The sequence below is a fragment of the Haplochromis burtoni genome, unplaced genomic scaffold, assembly GCF_018398535.1.
Source record: "Haplochromis burtoni strain Fernald_Lab_line unplaced genomic scaffold, NCSU_Asbu1 Contig_184, whole genome shotgun sequence".
In the NCBI taxonomy this organism is placed as follows: domain Eukaryota; kingdom Metazoa; phylum Chordata; class Actinopteri; order Cichliformes; family Cichlidae; genus Haplochromis; species Haplochromis burtoni.
The window spans coordinates 444,370-461,074 of record NW_024582545.1 but is presented as its reverse complement, the minus strand read 5'-3'; the positions used below and the strand labels follow the sequence as shown (position 1 = coordinate 461,074).

The 16,705-nt window shown below is 41.2% G+C and overlaps 1 protein-coding gene across 1 annotated transcript in view; it reads left to right on the top strand.

The window, feature by feature from the left end:
• ntn4 (netrin 4) overlaps positions 1-13,130 on the top strand; it is a 30,666-nt gene extending 17,536 nt beyond the window's left edge. The window contains exons 4-10 of the mRNA XM_005934249.3: positions 372-498; positions 957-1,142; positions 8,970-9,183; positions 9,540-9,631; positions 10,187-10,255; positions 11,756-11,929; positions 12,005-13,130. Coding sequence (XP_005934311.1) covers positions 372-498; positions 957-1,142; positions 8,970-9,183; positions 9,540-9,631; positions 10,187-10,255; positions 11,756-11,929; positions 12,005-12,144 — 1,002 coding nt within the window. The 3' untranslated portion in view covers positions 12,145-13,130. The remainder of the gene's footprint in view (positions 1-371; positions 499-956; positions 1,143-8,969; positions 9,184-9,539; positions 9,632-10,186; positions 10,256-11,755; positions 11,930-12,004) is intronic.
• Positions 13,131-16,705: the final 3,575 nt, after the last annotated feature.

Sequence of the window (16,705 nt, the reverse complement as noted above, 5' to 3'; positions counted from 1 at the left end):
CCCCCCCCCATTCAATCATTATCCAGCATGCATGGCATTCCAGCTCACAGGAATGACAAGGAGATTGTTATTGTGCTCTCAGCGCTGCATACTTGCACTCGTACACACATACTCATAAACACACACACACGCAGGCTTTTCAGAGCTGAGGCCCATTCCCGTTTCTAGCCATGAAGCCAAACAATAAATCTCCATTCACTGATTTTGGACCAAGAGAATAGGAGCGATTTTGAAAAAAAAAGGAAGAAAGTGGTTAAGAGAGAGTGAAGAAGCTTGTCCTTTCCATCACACTGACCTCTTTGTTCCTGCTATTTGTCCATCTTTACCTCCGTCTATCATGCTGCTTGTTGCTAATGAGCTCTCGCTCACAGGTCCATGGGAAGTGTGTGTGCAGACACAACACTGCAGGTGATCACTGCGAGCGCTGCGCTCCTCTGTACAACGACAGACCGTGGCAGCCTGCCGATGGACTGACGGGAGCGCCGCATGAATGTCGGAGTGAGTCAAACAAAATTGTTCACACCTTTTTCCACCACAGGTCTCTTGTATTAAAACTTAGCCTGTAAATCTTAAATCTAGATCCAAGCACCTCGATGGCACAAATGGCAAACATTTGAGTCTAATCCTGGCTACCTTTGGTGCTTGTTGGTCAGTTACAGCTGGGCTTGCCACATTTGAAGCTGCAAATCAGGTCAGAAAGGTGAACAGGGTCATTGAGTTCAGGTTAACATCTTGAGGTATCTGAGAAGAGAATACATGGTTTAAAAGCAGTCTTTACTCATAATCGGCCATATTTGCCCTCTAGAACAAATCCAGGAGGTTATTTAAAACCTTCATACTTTACTAAAATATCAGAACGAACAGCCTCCAAATGCTCTCTGAAACATTTGTACATATAGCCAGTTGCCAGTCTGATATTTTCATTCTTGATGACTATCTTCTTCTTCTCACACCAGAGTGCAAGTGTAACGGACACGCTCAGAACTGCCACTTTGATTGGACAGCGTGGCAAGAGTCTGGCCAGCGAAGCGGAGGCATCTGCAATTGTCTGCACAACACTGAAGGGCGACAGTGTGAGAAATGCAAGCCAGGCTTTTACAGAGATCCCAACCGACCGCACGCCGCCCCCGACTCCTGCAAACGTAAGCTGCACACACATTTTACTAAACTATAGTGGGAGGCAGACTTTTAGGAGCACAGTTGGTGGCATCAACTTTATTAGAGATCGTCAAATGTTTCAGATGTAAATTTAAAATGAATAAGCCCACAAAATGAACTGTATGTGCCCCATGAATTAATCTATGTTAGACACCCTTGATGTAAGTCTATATACCCTCATTGGTAACACTTTGCTGGTGCCAAGTTGGACCCTTTGTCCTTCAGAGCTGTCTTAGATCTTCATGTCACAGATCCACCAAGGTGCTGGAAACATTTCTCAGAGCTTTCATAGAGGTCAGAAGTATTTTTTTTAAATGTGAAAGAGCAGCTAAAAGCTCAGCCGTGTTCTTGACTGTCCATTTACTTTCTACAGTATATTTGATAAAACTGCTATCTATTTGGAATGATAATAGGAATTTCACTGGCACACGACATTCAATATGGAGTCACAGCATTAGACCAGTGGTGACAAATGCACCACACTGGCACAGCCCTTTGATTTTTCTCAGGAATGCAGAGGACGGAGATCACAAGCCAGAACATGCTGCATAACACTCAGTCCTCACGGGCACCTGTGTGTGTGTGTGTGTGTGCGTGCGTGCGTGCGTGCGTGCGTGCGTGCGTGCGTGCGTGCGTGCGTGTGTGTGTGTGTCTCAGAGGCAGCAGATGCCCCATTCTCCATCCAGTTACTCCATAGTTAATCATCAGATGGAGGCATACTTGTGTCTTGACTCAAAGTTCATCATAAAACTCCTGCTTGTCCATCTCGGTTTGTTCTGCCATTTTTAAGATGTGACTCAGAGCTTGATTGTTAGCTGTGAATGTGTGACGGTCCTTTCTCCGTCACTGTGTGTGTGTGTGTGTGTGTGTGTGTGAGTGTGTGTGTGTGTCTGTTAAGTAAACATGAGATAGTCATCCATAAACACAGACCGGTGGCTACAGTCTCCCTCTGATTATCTGTCAGATTTGTGAACTCATCCCCACAGGTATGCTGGAAATGAACGCCAAGGAAAGTGTGTGTGTGTGTGTGTGTTGTGTGTGTGCAAGCAAATCCCATTAAAACCTAAAGAGTATCAAGTAGCAGCAGACCGTTCAAAAACACAGAGGGAAGAACATGTTGGCTATCAGCCCAATTTGCCGTCTTTCAGGGTTTGATTTCATCGTGCATTATATATGTGAGAGATACACATATTGACGGGGCCAGGTTATGTTAAAAAGTATGAATTGTTATACTTTGTTCATTGGTTCAAAGGTACCCCACACTTCTTTTTTGTTTGCTTGTTTGTTCTGGTATATTTTTCATTTGAACTGTTATTCTGCCAGAGTACTCATATTTACAAGATGGCATTGAACGCCCCATTGGTGTGTCAGGAAAATCTTTTGTACGTATGTTCCTCGAAGGGGTTTTGGAGTTGTTCTTTTTCCACCGCAGCGATGGGCTAGGAGTTGGAGAGGAGATGCTGTATGTTTTTGTTATGATCTGATTGTGAAATAAAGCATATGCAGTGAGAAAGCAACTCCAGGAGTCATCCCTGCCTTAAAGCTGCAACATATAATTCAAGAGATTCATTTCAAGATAAATACAAGCAGACATTTATAAGAACCTGTAAAATACTCAGCAGCAAATCTGTGTCTGGGCATGAATAAATCATGTCTGAAAAACAAGAAAAAGTGTCTGCAGCTCTGCTCTACAAAAGACAGACTGTATATGAATGGCCACCAGAGGGGTGGGGAGTATTTTGGTCATACGAATCCAAAATGATCCAATTTCTTACCTGATTTATGACCTCATTAACACATCAGTTTAGTTTATAATATAATTCAGTAGTTTCCAGTCATTTTTACTACACAGCCTTATGCGTTTTGGAAATTATGATCCTATTCAGAGTAAAATAAATGATAATCGACAGTAAGAGAGAAACCTTGTGACAGAAGGGTTATTACTGTATGAGTGTGCAGAGTCCTAGGTTCTTCAGGAGGATCCACTCTTTGCTTATCCAAACTAAGATAGCTGAGGCAAAATGCCAAACTCAACACTTCAAAACAGAAGTTCATGAGCAGAAAAAATAGAATGAAAATTAACAATAAAGTTTAAAAAAATAACTTCTTTGTAGTTAGAGAGTTGTAGTTAGAGTCGCTGTTAGTTAACGTAACAGCATTACTCTAGAACATAGGTGTCAAACTCTGGCCCGCGGGCCAAATTTGGCCCGCAGCCTAATTACATTTGGCCCGCGAAGCCATACAAAATTACTATTAGAGCTGGCCTGCTGGTATTATACAGTTCATGTACTGCTAATACTACAATTCCCAGAATGCTCTGTTGGTGTTTTGGCTGCAAATACAATTTTTATTTAAGAAATGAATTCCACTGATGTGTTATTTAATTGGAATTTCGATTTTGCATGTGTGCAATATTAAGTTATATATACGTTTATATAAGTTTTATATATTGTTTAGTATTAAGCTTTGCTTGTTCCATACTCAGTTTTTCAGCAAAACTTGTTTGAGTCCATAAGAAAAGATTCCTTGTTATATTTGGAGGAAGATTTTTTTTCATTGAATATTAATGTTAGCCCGCGACTTTGATCCAGTTTTGAATTTTGGCCCACTGTGTATTTGAGTTTGACACCCCTGCTCTAGAAGAAAGTCCTGCCATGAAACTAGCAGCCAGCAGGGGGGGACTCCTCTGGTTGCAAGAAAGGTCAAAAGCAACCCTTCAGCTCCCTGAATCTGTGACCTTAGTAAACACAGTTAAAATTAACTTTAAACTAGGGCTACAGATGATTAATTCATCAGGATTTATAGTCATGTATTAAACACATATTCCTAATTGGAGACAAACAGGAGGATAAAACAGGGTGTGCTTCTCCATCACCTTATGGTTGATACATTGTTACTGTATGAGTGTGCAGTGTTCTGGGTTTCAGATCTACTTGTCATGTCTGGTTTTGGTACACTAAAATAGCAATGGTGGAAACACATCTGAAAGCTTCACTTGTGTATGAATTCACTAACCAGTGGGCGATGTCACAGTGGCTTTGTCTGTTTTTTATAGACACTGATTGGCCAGTTTGTTACGTACAACTTCCTGCTACCAAGTTGAACCCTTTTTGCCTTGTGAACTGCCTTAACTCTTTGTGGCGCAGATTCAACAAGTTGCTGAAAACATTCCTCAGAGATTTTGGTCCATGTTGACATCCATGATGCAAATCACCTGTTCCACTACATCCTAAATGAGCGCTATTGGACTGCGATCTGGTGACTGTGGAGGCCGTATGAGTACAGTGAACTCATTGTCCTGTGTTATCCTGCTGGAAGCAGCCATCAGAAGATGGGAACACTGTGGTCATAAAGAGATGGACATGGTCAGCGACAATGCTCAGGCGGTGTTTAAACAAACACCATTATATCATCATATATTTCATTATATGACCATTTTCCAGTTTTAGTAAGGCTATGCAGATTGTAGCCCGAGTTTCCTGTTTTTAACTTACAGGACTGGAAGCTGGTATGGTCTTCTGCTGATGTAGCTCATCAGCTTTAAGGGCTGAGATGCTCTTCTGCATCTCTTGCTTGTAGCAGGTGGCTATTTGAGTTACTGTTGCCCAAGAGATGGATGTTTGGGGAAATTCCAGTAGACAAGCAGTTTCTGAAATATGGAGACCATGCCACCTGTGATGTTCCATAACTTTTTAAGCTTGTCATGTCCTGCAGCATGTGTACCAAGTCTCTTGCTGTTCTGTCTGGCAGTTCAGGAACAGTGAGTAGTTGATAAATTGCATACTGTATGGACTTATACAACCTCATTTATTGTCCTTCCAGATTTTCTGACGTTTTCTCATATCTCTGCATCTCTGATAAGGTCACAGAAACAGATGCATGCCTTCTTTACAGCAGGTGTGATTTCAGTCATTAGGTTCGGTGCTTTACACCCAAAAACTCACCTCTGGGATAATAACTAATGAAGGCTGACTGATTAGAAAAAAGGAGCAACAACATGCTTGGAGAACCCCTAAAATGAAGGTTCAGGTTGTGTAATCCCACTGCAGCAGCTCGCTGACAATGGAGGAATTTCCCTCCGTTGTGAGGAACATTTTTTTCATTCCAGCCTCTGAGGGGCCCGCGAAAGAAAACACTCTTGTCAAGCTTCACGCAAGCTGGTACACACCAAAGCCGTTTATCAGGAGGGAGAGTTACAGTGTGTGTTTGTGTGTGTGGGGATTTATGTCTGTAGTGGGTTTTCTCGTGGTTGTTCGGGCAGGTGTCGTATCATGTCTCAGCACACGCTCATAAAGTCTTCATTGTCAGAGCTCTTGCAGCTGACAGGTTTCTTAGACGCACATATTTGCTTACAGGAGTTGTTGCATTGTGAATCCTTCAAGTGGTCATAAATTTTCACACAAATATGAAAATTCACACGCTTGCCAAACACACCGTCACACGTGTCTTGGTTTTAAATGGCACTGAGGTGGCGCTGTGATCTCTATTAATTATTTACCTGTGCAGGATGCTTCCTAAGAAAGAGTGCTGATATGGCCTTTTTTACATGCCCACATCTATAAAGGATATAAATGTGATATCTTTATGATTTTATTGGTACTGTATTGCTAGGTCTTCTGATGGAGTCCAGTCTTATCTTTGTGTGGGTGAGTTGTCTGATAAACTGTTTGGTTTGACAGTTGACATCGTTCTCTTGGGTCAAAGGCACAGTTTGGGTCATGTAACTCCCGTCGCCTGTTATTGTATTTACAGCGGTGTGGAAAAAGTGTTTGCCCACTTCCTCATTTCTATTTTTTAGCATTCAAGTCCTACTTAAATGTTTCAGATCATCAAACAAATTTAAATATTAGACAAAGATAACACAAGTAAACACAAAATGCATTTTCAAATGAAGGCGTTTATTATTAAGGGTAGGGGGAACCTACATGGCCCTGTGCGAAAAAGTGATTGCCCCCTAAACCAAATAACTGGTTGGTCCACCTATTAGCAGCAACAACAGCAAACAAGCATTTGCAGTAACTGGCAATGAGTATTTTACAGCGGCGTGGAGAAATTTTTGCCCACTCATCTTTTGCAGAATTGTTGTAATTCAGCCACATTGGAAGGTTTTCAAGCATGAGCTGCCTTTTTAAGAGCATGCCACAGGATCTCAGTCGGATTCAGGATTCGGAACTCTGACGTTAACTGAGACATGTGAAGCCTGTGGTTCCTTAGTGTTTTTCTGGGGTCTTTTATGACTTCCTGGAGGAGTCATCACTGTACTTTTGGAGTACTTCTGGTTGGCCGGTCACTCCTAGGACGCTTCACCACTGTTTCATGTTTTTTGTATTTGTGTATAACAGCTCTCACCATGGTTCCTTGGAGGCCTAAACCTTTAGAAATGGCTTTGTAACCCTTTCCAGACTGATAGATGTCTGTGACTTTGTTTGTCAGGTGTTTCTTTAGATCGTGGCATGATGTGTTCCTTTTTATAAAACTATTTAGATAAAACTAGATTTCTTGTGACTAATCTTAACTGGCATTAGCTTACCTCCCAACATGGATCAGTTAATGGGAGCAGCTAACTGAAAAGAACTGTGTGGTGGACATGGCTTACGTTATAGATATTGATTATCTTTATTGTTTCTGCCAAGTAAGTTATGTGACTGTTGTGGTTTGTTTTTGTTTGAGTGTTTGCTAGGAGCTTAAAAAAATCATTTGTGGAGCTCCTGGAGGCTCAGTTACATTTAGTGGTAGGATAAAGAATTAAATTATTCAGCAGGGGCTAGGAATACGTCAGCTACTCCACATCGAAAGGAGGCAGCTGACTAGGATTCCTTCTGGGTGGCTCCTGGGTGAGATGGTCTTGGTATTTCCTCACGGGAGGAGGCCCCAAACCAGACCAAGGACAAACTTAGGAGATTACATCTTCCAAACCTTCCTCTCCCCAGGTCTTAGGCTGGCTAAGACCTGGGGAGAGGAAGGTTTGGGTTTCTCTGCTTAGGCTGCTGCCCCTGAGACCAAATTCAGTCTTTTTATCTCAAACTTTAACTAGCATAGAGTTTGTTTTTGTTTGTTTGTTTTTTTGTTGTTGTTGTTTGCATTTTTAGGCTTTTTAACCTTCTGATAGCACAGAAAGCCGAGAGAGAGAGTAGCAGCAAAAGAGCAACGTAAACTTCAAGCATTCGTGTGCATTTCACTGCTGAGGTGGGGAAAACGCCTATATAAACTGATAAGCTTTAAAAACTTTTCATGTTGACTGTTGTATTTCTATTTCGGAACAATTTATCAAATAAAGTCCGTGAAGCGCTCTGATAACAGTTTGAAGGCAAACATGCTTTAAGGTCAGGAATGAACTCTAATCTTTGTTTCTAAAAGCATGCCATCTCATTTGTTTGTAGTCGTCGATGTGAATTTAACACATTCAGTTCGGTTTGAGAAAACTGCCTGATTCAGACCTCTGGCTTAAAGTTGTTGTTTTTTCTTTTTTCTCCGCCATGATTTATTTGAAAAAGGAGCTTGAGGGAGCTTCTGGGTGTACAGTAAGTAGTCATTTACTGGCAGTCAGGCTTCAAGCATCATTAAACACAAGACAAATGACTCCAAACAACACCCCTTCTTTGTTTCTCTCTGCGGTTTATTTATGGGGGAGGCCTGACAACTCCGGGTCCCAGCAGACAGCAGTTTTCTCAGACGTCCAATGGAAATATGGGTGGGTGTGTAATAAGGTGTGTTCATTGTTTTTGGAGGTTGTTGGAAAAACACCCTATCGGTACACAATTAGAGGGCTGAGAGTTTTACTGTATGTATTTGTTCATCTATCCATGTGAGGAGGATTAATTTGAGTTCTAGACCTTAAAAGCATATTGATAGACTTTGGGGAAAAAGCTTAGGATCACAAATGAAGAAGTATAAACATCTGTCTTCATGTGATTAAAAACACAGAGACGCCTTTGTGTTTTAAGTGGCTGCCACAAAAGCAGACAATAGAGCAATTGATGAAATACTTAAGTGCAGGTGATAAATAGCAATTTGCTAATCAGCAGACTGTCAGACCTTTGGACTCACTGCTCACTGCTTTTCTTTAGTCTTTTGTGTAGTATTTCTGAACAGGTATTTCATTAGGTACACCTTGTTGGTACCAGATTTTTGGGGGGCCTTTTTCAGCTTTATTTGATAGACACTGTGAAAACAGGACAGGAAAGCAGGGGCAGAGAGAGGGGGGAAGACATGCCGCAAAGGGCAGCGGGTCGACTCGAACCCAGGCCGGCCACTCTCAGCCGTATGGCATGTGGTCACCTGCTCAACAAACTGAGCTAAACCAGCACCCCGTTGGTACCAGATTTGACACTCTTTTTGCCTTAAGAATTGCCTCAATTCTTCATAGCATTGATTCAATAAGATTCTGCAAACAAAAGTGGCACTTAATGTGGTTTTCTGCTGCTGTAGCTCATTTGCTTCAAGGTTTGAGATGCTCTTCTGCATCTTTTGGCTCTAATAAGTGATCATTTGAGTCCTATCATGTCAAAGCGCTCTGGCCATTCTCCAACAAAAGATATTTACCCCAGAGAATCACTAATGATTGATATTTTTCTTTTTTCTAACCATTTTCTATAAACCCTAGTTATGGTTGTGTGGGAAAATCAGTTTCTGAATTTTTCAGATCAACAACATACCACGCACATAAGAATTTATGACTATGAATTCAGTAATGAACTGACAACATGTCCAGTATGTACCTCGCCTGTCAGATAGTGCAAAGATGATGTTTTGGTATCATCTACAATTAAAAGCCTTCCAATCTAATTTAATTTCACCTTTTTCTTCCCCAGCATGTAATTGTCACCCCATGGGCTCAATGCCCTTCCACTTGGCAGACGGCTCGCTCTGTGACCCTGCAAACGGGAACTGCATCTGCAAACCAGGCGTCGGTGGAGCCCACTGTGACAGGTGCATGGTGGGATACTGGGGCTTTCACGAATACGGATGCCGTCCATGTGAATGTGCAGGAGACTGTGATCCGTTTACTGGAGACTGCATGTTTGGGTGAGTAAGAACTTTTATCTCCTGATAACAAAACTGTAGCGCCTAAAAACAGAAGCACTGAACTTTTTTTAGTCATGACCTTGTGTCCTTATATTATCAAATATCTGCCCAGTTTTTGTACAGCAAGTACAAAGGCAGGGTCGAGACTGAGAATATGTTAGTATGGTATCATCACTCGGCAGTATGTCTGCTCTGTTAAAATAGTCAAACATGTTTTTCATGTAATTGTACGTAGCCTTAAATATACATAGAATTTTTTTTCTGCTTAAAGAGATGTTGACTTTAAGAACTTTAAGTGTATTTCGATGCTATAATTCCTGTTTTATGATAACATGTATGCCGATGTTGTGTTGCAGCTCTGATCTGGAGTTGTACCACCTGGACAGAAACGCCAGTGAGTCAGTCAGAATCTTCAGAACGGACGAACTCTTCTCTGCTCTTCACTTAGGTACAATACAGAGAGTGTGTGTGTGCGAGCGTGCGTCCATGTGTGTATGGTTTATCCTCCTTCACGGTCCACTGACCAAGTGTTAATGTTTAAGTAATGAAAGTCTGGCTACGCTCTCAGAAAGACATTGAACAAAGATGTGTGTGAGTGTGTGCTTGTTTTACTCATGTTGTGGGGACATTAGGGACAAAAGGCAAGTTCCCGTAATTTAAATCATTACATTGCTGTATGAAGACATGCTTGAAAGTTGAGGTATGCAGATTCCAGGATGGAAACATGACTGTGTGTGTGTGTGTGTGTGTGTGTGTGTGTGCGAGGACAGTTTCCAAGTGGAGGTCTCTTCTCGCAGACCCTCAGTACCACCACACTGTAACTCCAGCTTTTATTGGCACATTCCTCACTGGACGCCACACACTGTACTTATTATTAGTCTTAGGACATCACATACAGTATCTGAGGCAACACGCACGCACACACACATACACACACACATAGAGAAAAAGTTATTTATTTATGCTACAAATATGAAACTGTTCTTGCATGTCCCCCCTGCAGAGAAGTGTGAGTGCCAAGAGCAAAGTCTGACCAACAGCAAACTCTTTTGCACCATGAATTATGCATACGGTAAGCATTCAAACATCTCCAAACATGCACTGTAACTCATATAAGCCTGGCTTTACCTGATTAGTTTAATGCATTTAAATGTAAATCATCTATTTTACTGTATTTGTGTCTAACATTGTTATACTCATGCTCATTGATTCAGTCTGTCTTTGTATTTTAATTATACATACTTTATTTATCCCACAAGTTGGTAAATGAATATGTTACAGCAAACAAAACATTAAACAGAACCTGTAATAAAATGGTTCATTAAAAAAATTACAAAAACAAAATAAAAGTCAAGATTTTTTTTGTTTGTTTTTGAAGATTTATTTTGGGGGTTTTTTGCCTGTAGCTTGCATTGAGGAAGTTAGCTAAAAGCAGTAATTAGCTAAAAAGTGGAACGCACATCATAAATGGCAAACTTTTGCCTTCAAACTAAATGTTACCGCTGAAACCAAAACCTTTCAAAAGGTGCAGCTTTTGTTTTGAAGACGAATCTTTTCCATTTTTAGTCTGCTGTTCGCTTCTCAGAGTTTCACTACTGCTTAGAGGGGTAGGCAACTCCAGGCCTCGAGTGCCAATGTCCTGCAGGTTTTAGATGTGTCCTTGATTCAACACAACTTACTCAAATGGCTAAATTACCTCCTCAACATGTCTTGAAGTTCTCCAGAGGCCTGGTAATGAACTAATCTTTTGATTCAGGTCTGTGGACCCAGGGTGATATCTAAAACCTGCAGGGCACTGGCACTCGAGGCCTGGACTTGCCCAACCATGGCTTAGAGATTAGTTGGCAAGTGTTTGCAGACAATTTGGCATCTTTCATGCAAACTTCAGGCAACCACCCTGTACCCTGTTAACTCTTCTTTACAAATATAAAGACAGCATACAAGAAAAATAATTAAAACAAGCAAGAACCTGATGTTTACCTTTAGTTGCTCAGCTGATATTTGTCTGCTCATGTTCACTACCTAATGCAGGTCAAATCATTCACAGCATTTGCATTCTGTTTAATGGGCAGCAGGGGGCGACTCCTCTGATTCCAAAAAGCCTTAACCCTCGCTCCATGACCTCTAAAAGCATTTTCCAGTTGAGTTTATGATCTCAGTTTCTAGTTTAAGGTCACACTGAATAAAACCTGAAGTTAATTTTATAAATTATGGTCATTATTAAAGTCACAAAGGAGGAAAAGCCTAAGTTGGCTAACGAGTTGTTAGTCGTGCTCACCTTCATGAATGTCTGAAGAAAGCGTCACAATTCACTTTCTTTACTTTAAAAAGTCCCAGCATTCAGAGGAATGATTAATTCTGCTCCAGCCCATTGGGGGGGGGGGACCTGATCTGAGTTTCAAACTGATCAGGTTAAAACTTTGTTTGAAGTTCATCCAGTAACCAAACTTTCCACGACAGCCTCCTTCCATGGATCACGTTGTTTTGTCGCATTTTAATGCAGAAAGCAGTTGTTCTGGTGTAACAACACTCCAGCTCTGAAGGTCTTGTTGCATTTCTCCCTGACTTCCAGTGCTGAAGGTGAGAGTGCTAACAGCTCACGATAAGGGCTCCCATGCTGAGGTGGAGGTCAAAGTTCAGAAGGTACTCAGTCAGAACACCAAAATGAAGATACAGCGCGGTCGCGTCACCCTTTACCCCGAGTCCTGGACCGCACGGGGCTGCACCTGCCCTATCCTCAATCCAGGCAAGAATCGCACATCCAACTTTGTTCATTGGTAACATCCAAAATGTGCTTAACCCCTCTGACCTCTCCTCACAGGCGTGGAGTACCTGGTGGCTGGCCACTTGGATCGTAAGCGGGGCCGCTTCCTGGTCAACATGAAGAGCTTTGTCAAGCCTTGGAAAGCAAGTTTGGGCCGCAAAGTTCTCACTTTACTCAAGAAAGACTGCAATTGGTAGATGAGTAATTTAGAAAAACAGCACCGGAGGGACAGCTGACGTGACGGATGTTGGTTTCCCATCTTCTAGGTGTGGATGATTGGGTCGCACAGGTCTGAGAGCAGGTTTTTAAGGGACGGGGACTAAGATTGAGGCCCTACCTGTTTCCACTGCCGAGAGCTCAAAGCTAGTGGCAGACTGCACAAGCTAAAAGCACACAGGACGCAATTTCATTAAGACACGTCCATCTCGCATCTGTCTCTAATTCTTGCATTCTCATATAGGAGTCAAGAAAATGTTTTCTTTGCTGTCGCTGCTGCAGCTCAAGAATTTCAGCAGCATGTCCGAGAACTGAGCGACACTTTCTCCTCCTCTGCAGCACTTTATCCTCAGAAGGACAGAAGGAGGGAATATGGACACACAAACAGAGGAGCATTAATAATACAAACTCGCACACACGTAAAACCTTCCTTTTTTGTTTGTTTTTTTTACAGTGGACACACTCACAGAGGCAGCAAGTGTGTGTGTGCTGCAGACACAATGTGCGAAGTGTGACGCTGAACAAGCCATACAAGCCACTACAGGTGGTTAAATCTTAGCCAGTCCAGGTGTGCCTGTGTTGAAATCAGAGCGACTGGATTTCACCCCAATCGTGAATGTATTTGTCTGTGCGTGTGAGAGTGTGTGTGTGAGAGAGAGAGAGGAAGAGAAAGAGAGAATGTGGTTGAATGCAGCAGTACATATATATATATTATGAGCACAGTCCAGATTGAGTCCAGCTCTTAAGCTTTTCTATAGTTTTCAACCGTTCCAATGTTTATAATGCAGAACGCTGTACATTAATTTCGCTCATATTTACACTCAGAAATCAGAAAACTTGTTATTCCTTCCTTTTTGTGCTCATGTACAGTATTATTTTGTATATATCTTTATAAATATTATGCCATATCTTTCTCCAGTTGTTGTTTTTTTTTTCATGGTAATATTAAAGGATAACTTCAAATTTCGTCTTGTTTTTGTCACTTAGCCATCGTTTATCAGCACTGATAAGCCTTCTGATAAACTGCAGCGCCTTCAGAAAGCCTACAGAGGCAAGAAACACACGATTGGGGCCAAACGAGCAACACCTGCGCTTACCAGTACAGTTTGCAAAGTGATGCAATTAAAATTGAGGCCCCTCGTGAGAAATAATTTTCCACTGTTTTGCTATTTGAAGATAAAACTGACCCTGAATGTGATCCTGTTTGAAAGTCTGGCACAAGCAACTAATAAACACGGGAAATAAAATCTGTCTATAAAATCAAGCAGCTGTAGTTCAGACAGGTCATGAAGTCAAGCTCAGCTGCAAAACCTGGCACTTCATCTGATCTCGTATGCCAGCCCGCATCACCTCATACCTATCTTCACATCCAACTGGCAAATCTTAAGATTCAGTGTCTTGGCAGCATCCCAAAAATAGGCTGCCGAGGTTATTAGAAAGAAAGCTCTAAGGGATATTTGAGTCTGCCTTTAAAAGTGAGTAAATCCCCACAAAGTCACATGTTAATATTCCCGACTTTACATTTTTGGGATCTATAGATGGTTGAATGTTTGTATAAATCCATGTGGAGTTTTAGTGACTGATTGTGTTGTATTTTATTGTGCCTTTACTGTGCCTCTGCATTGCTCTCCTACAGTTTACAGATGATATACTGGTTTAACTAAATAACTTAGCAGTTAACTCTTGGGTCCAAATATGGCAACTTAAGCCTCCAATAAAACCAATGTGGTGGTTTACACTTTAACTAAGGGTGTTTTTATGCCTATGGTTAATTTACTCTGGTCCAAATCAGTCGATAAATAAACTTGTAGTATTTTCCCCGTCGTTTAGTTTCAGGATGAAGATGGTGTGTTCTGGTAGAAGTGGATAACATGGAGCAATATCTCCATTTGTATGTCTGGTGTACTGTCGAATCTCAGAATGGAAAGCTGGTCATGGGAAGGCATTTAGCTCAGACTTGCAGGGTCAGATTGAGGTCGGATCACACTCTCACCATAAATTAACCGCTCTGGAGTTTATCTAAGTCGTCTTATTGTAGTTGTTTAGGTTCACATCTGCACAAACAAAACGCACCAAGGGGGGAAATGAAGAAGGCATCAATTGTGTATGAAAACACCCTCAGTCTCTCTTTTATGTGCAGTCTGAGAGGCAGAGAAGGCAGGTCCCAAACTGAACTTTTCTCTACCAATGAGAGTGAAGGATACTGTTCACAGATATATGATTGGGGTACATTGGCAGTTGGAGCGATGCATGATGACCAAAATCAATGTTATTGCTTCCCAAATGTGTAAAAGAAAACTGACAAGAACAAGAATTAAAACGGTGATGGACAAAACTGCAACAAAGTAGAAAAACTGTCTTGTTGAGCAACCTCCGTTTGCTGCTGAAGCCTTGCTGCTGACGCGCATATTTTCAACAACAATCGATACGACTGCCAAGACCTTGAAATACTTCACATAAACGGGACAAAAATATCCTTATCACACTGCTCTCTTTCCCACACACACGCCTCCTGCTCCTCTCCCTGTGTCCCTTCGCATTAAGTCATCCATCACTCCTGCTCCCAAAACACTCTCCCCTACATTTGCACAGCACTGCAGAATGTAGACCACAACAGAGGCGCCGGGGCCAGCGCACACACTCCGTTTGGCTGTAGACTTGGTGCGTGTTTTCCACTCGCCATGACGTGGTTGGCTGAGAGGTGTGGACACATTCCTGGCGCGTCAAGCAGAGCACCGTGGCAGGTGGGGTCAAAGGTCGCTCACCTGTCTACCTATCTCACCTCAACAACAAGAGGTGAGCATGAGTGGATATTTTCTCACAGCCAAACCGGATAGCCTCTTGTACCCACATTTCCCCCGTTTGCGGCCCATTCACAGATTTGTGGCAGAGGGGTCACGGCTCCACTGTTTCCAGACAGCGGGGTAAGGGGTGAACGAGTGCATACGCTAAGAGGAATGTGACCACGAGAACTGCCACAGTACAAGTAGGGAGATATAGATTTACTTCCTTTTAATGTTAAATTGGACTTTATATATCACAGCATTTATTTTGCATTAGCGTGTGTTACCAATTCATACGTTTGGATAGGATTTAGGAGTATCTATTTGAAAAATAAGATTAATTTGCAGATTAAAGGATTCAAGGAGCTTTATTTGTCATTCGTATCACATGTTAACATGAGGTGGAATGAAATTATGTACACACGGTCCCGGAGTGAAAAGAAACAAAAATAATGAAGAAACAGATTTTTTTTTTTTAAGTAATAAAAAAACATTTGTTTTGTTTGTTTTGTTTTTTTAACAAACAGAAATGACATGTAATAACACAAAACAATAAATAATACTATAACTGATATAATAATAATTATGAACCCAAGGTAGTAGTATAGAAGCAGAAAAAAATAAGTCAAAATGTATAGTTGCTTTCTCAGTTTCAAGTTATTTTCTCGGAAGTTTGAGTTAGTAAGTCCAGATTTTGAGATAATAAGATGAAATTTTGACTCATGGATGGCAACAGTTTTTGTTTTTTATTTTTTGCAGTGGCAGAAAAAAAGCTTCAATACAACAAACAGATGTAAGTGCACTAAGCAAAGAGAAAACACAAACATTGAAAGGTAAAAATAGCGTAAAACACACAGGTTAATCAATAAAATGACAATAAAATACATAGAAGTTAAAATAATTATGTAAAACAATGAGTTAAAACTAATAAAAGCAAATAAAAATAATAGAGCAAAAAGTGATAAAATAAGCAGAAATTTGGTAAAATTATATTAAAACCAGAAATAAGATTCCCGAAACACATCAAATACAGTCACCTTACGGTGCTTTACACTGTAAGGTGATAATCAACTCTGAACGTGCTTTTAACAGGAAGAGTCCAGCGTTGAAACCAGGCTTAGAGAGGGGCAGTTGTGATTTTAATGCCTTTTTTATCCCAGTGTGCTAAAAAAAATGAACTGAATTTACAGAAAAGTAACAAAAAGAAAAAGAACAAATGGAAAAGCTCTCATAAACGTTTTTAATAGTCTTTTCTGCCCTCCCACTAAGCAAGCTTACTTCTAATTGGTTGCCCCTCGTAAGCATTAAGTATGAGCAACATGGGTGGGTGGAGCATCTGTGCTCAAAGCCAGAATGATTGCAGGTTCACAGTATGCGTACTTGTGTGTACTGGTGTTCTTGTGTAGTACTGCAGCTCAGTACAGAAGTTAAATTAGACCAACAGTGAATAATATGAAGCCGAAATAAGGTAGGTTGGTACATGGCTTCAAGGAAAATAAACAAAAACGACACTGAATATGTCGTTTTTTGACTATGACGGTATTACACCAACCTCAATTTAAGTGAAATTCAGTTTTTCATTTTTAAAAACTGTGTGTGAACTTTTTCCCACTTCTAAAGTGACACAAGCCAAAGAGAACTTTGAGAACTGCGGGATTAGACAGTGAAGGAGGTGTTTGTGGGAACTGGCCTTGAAGTGTAGACGCAATAGGAAGCCACAAACACGTGCACTGCTGCAGCTGAACCATGGACCCCCCCC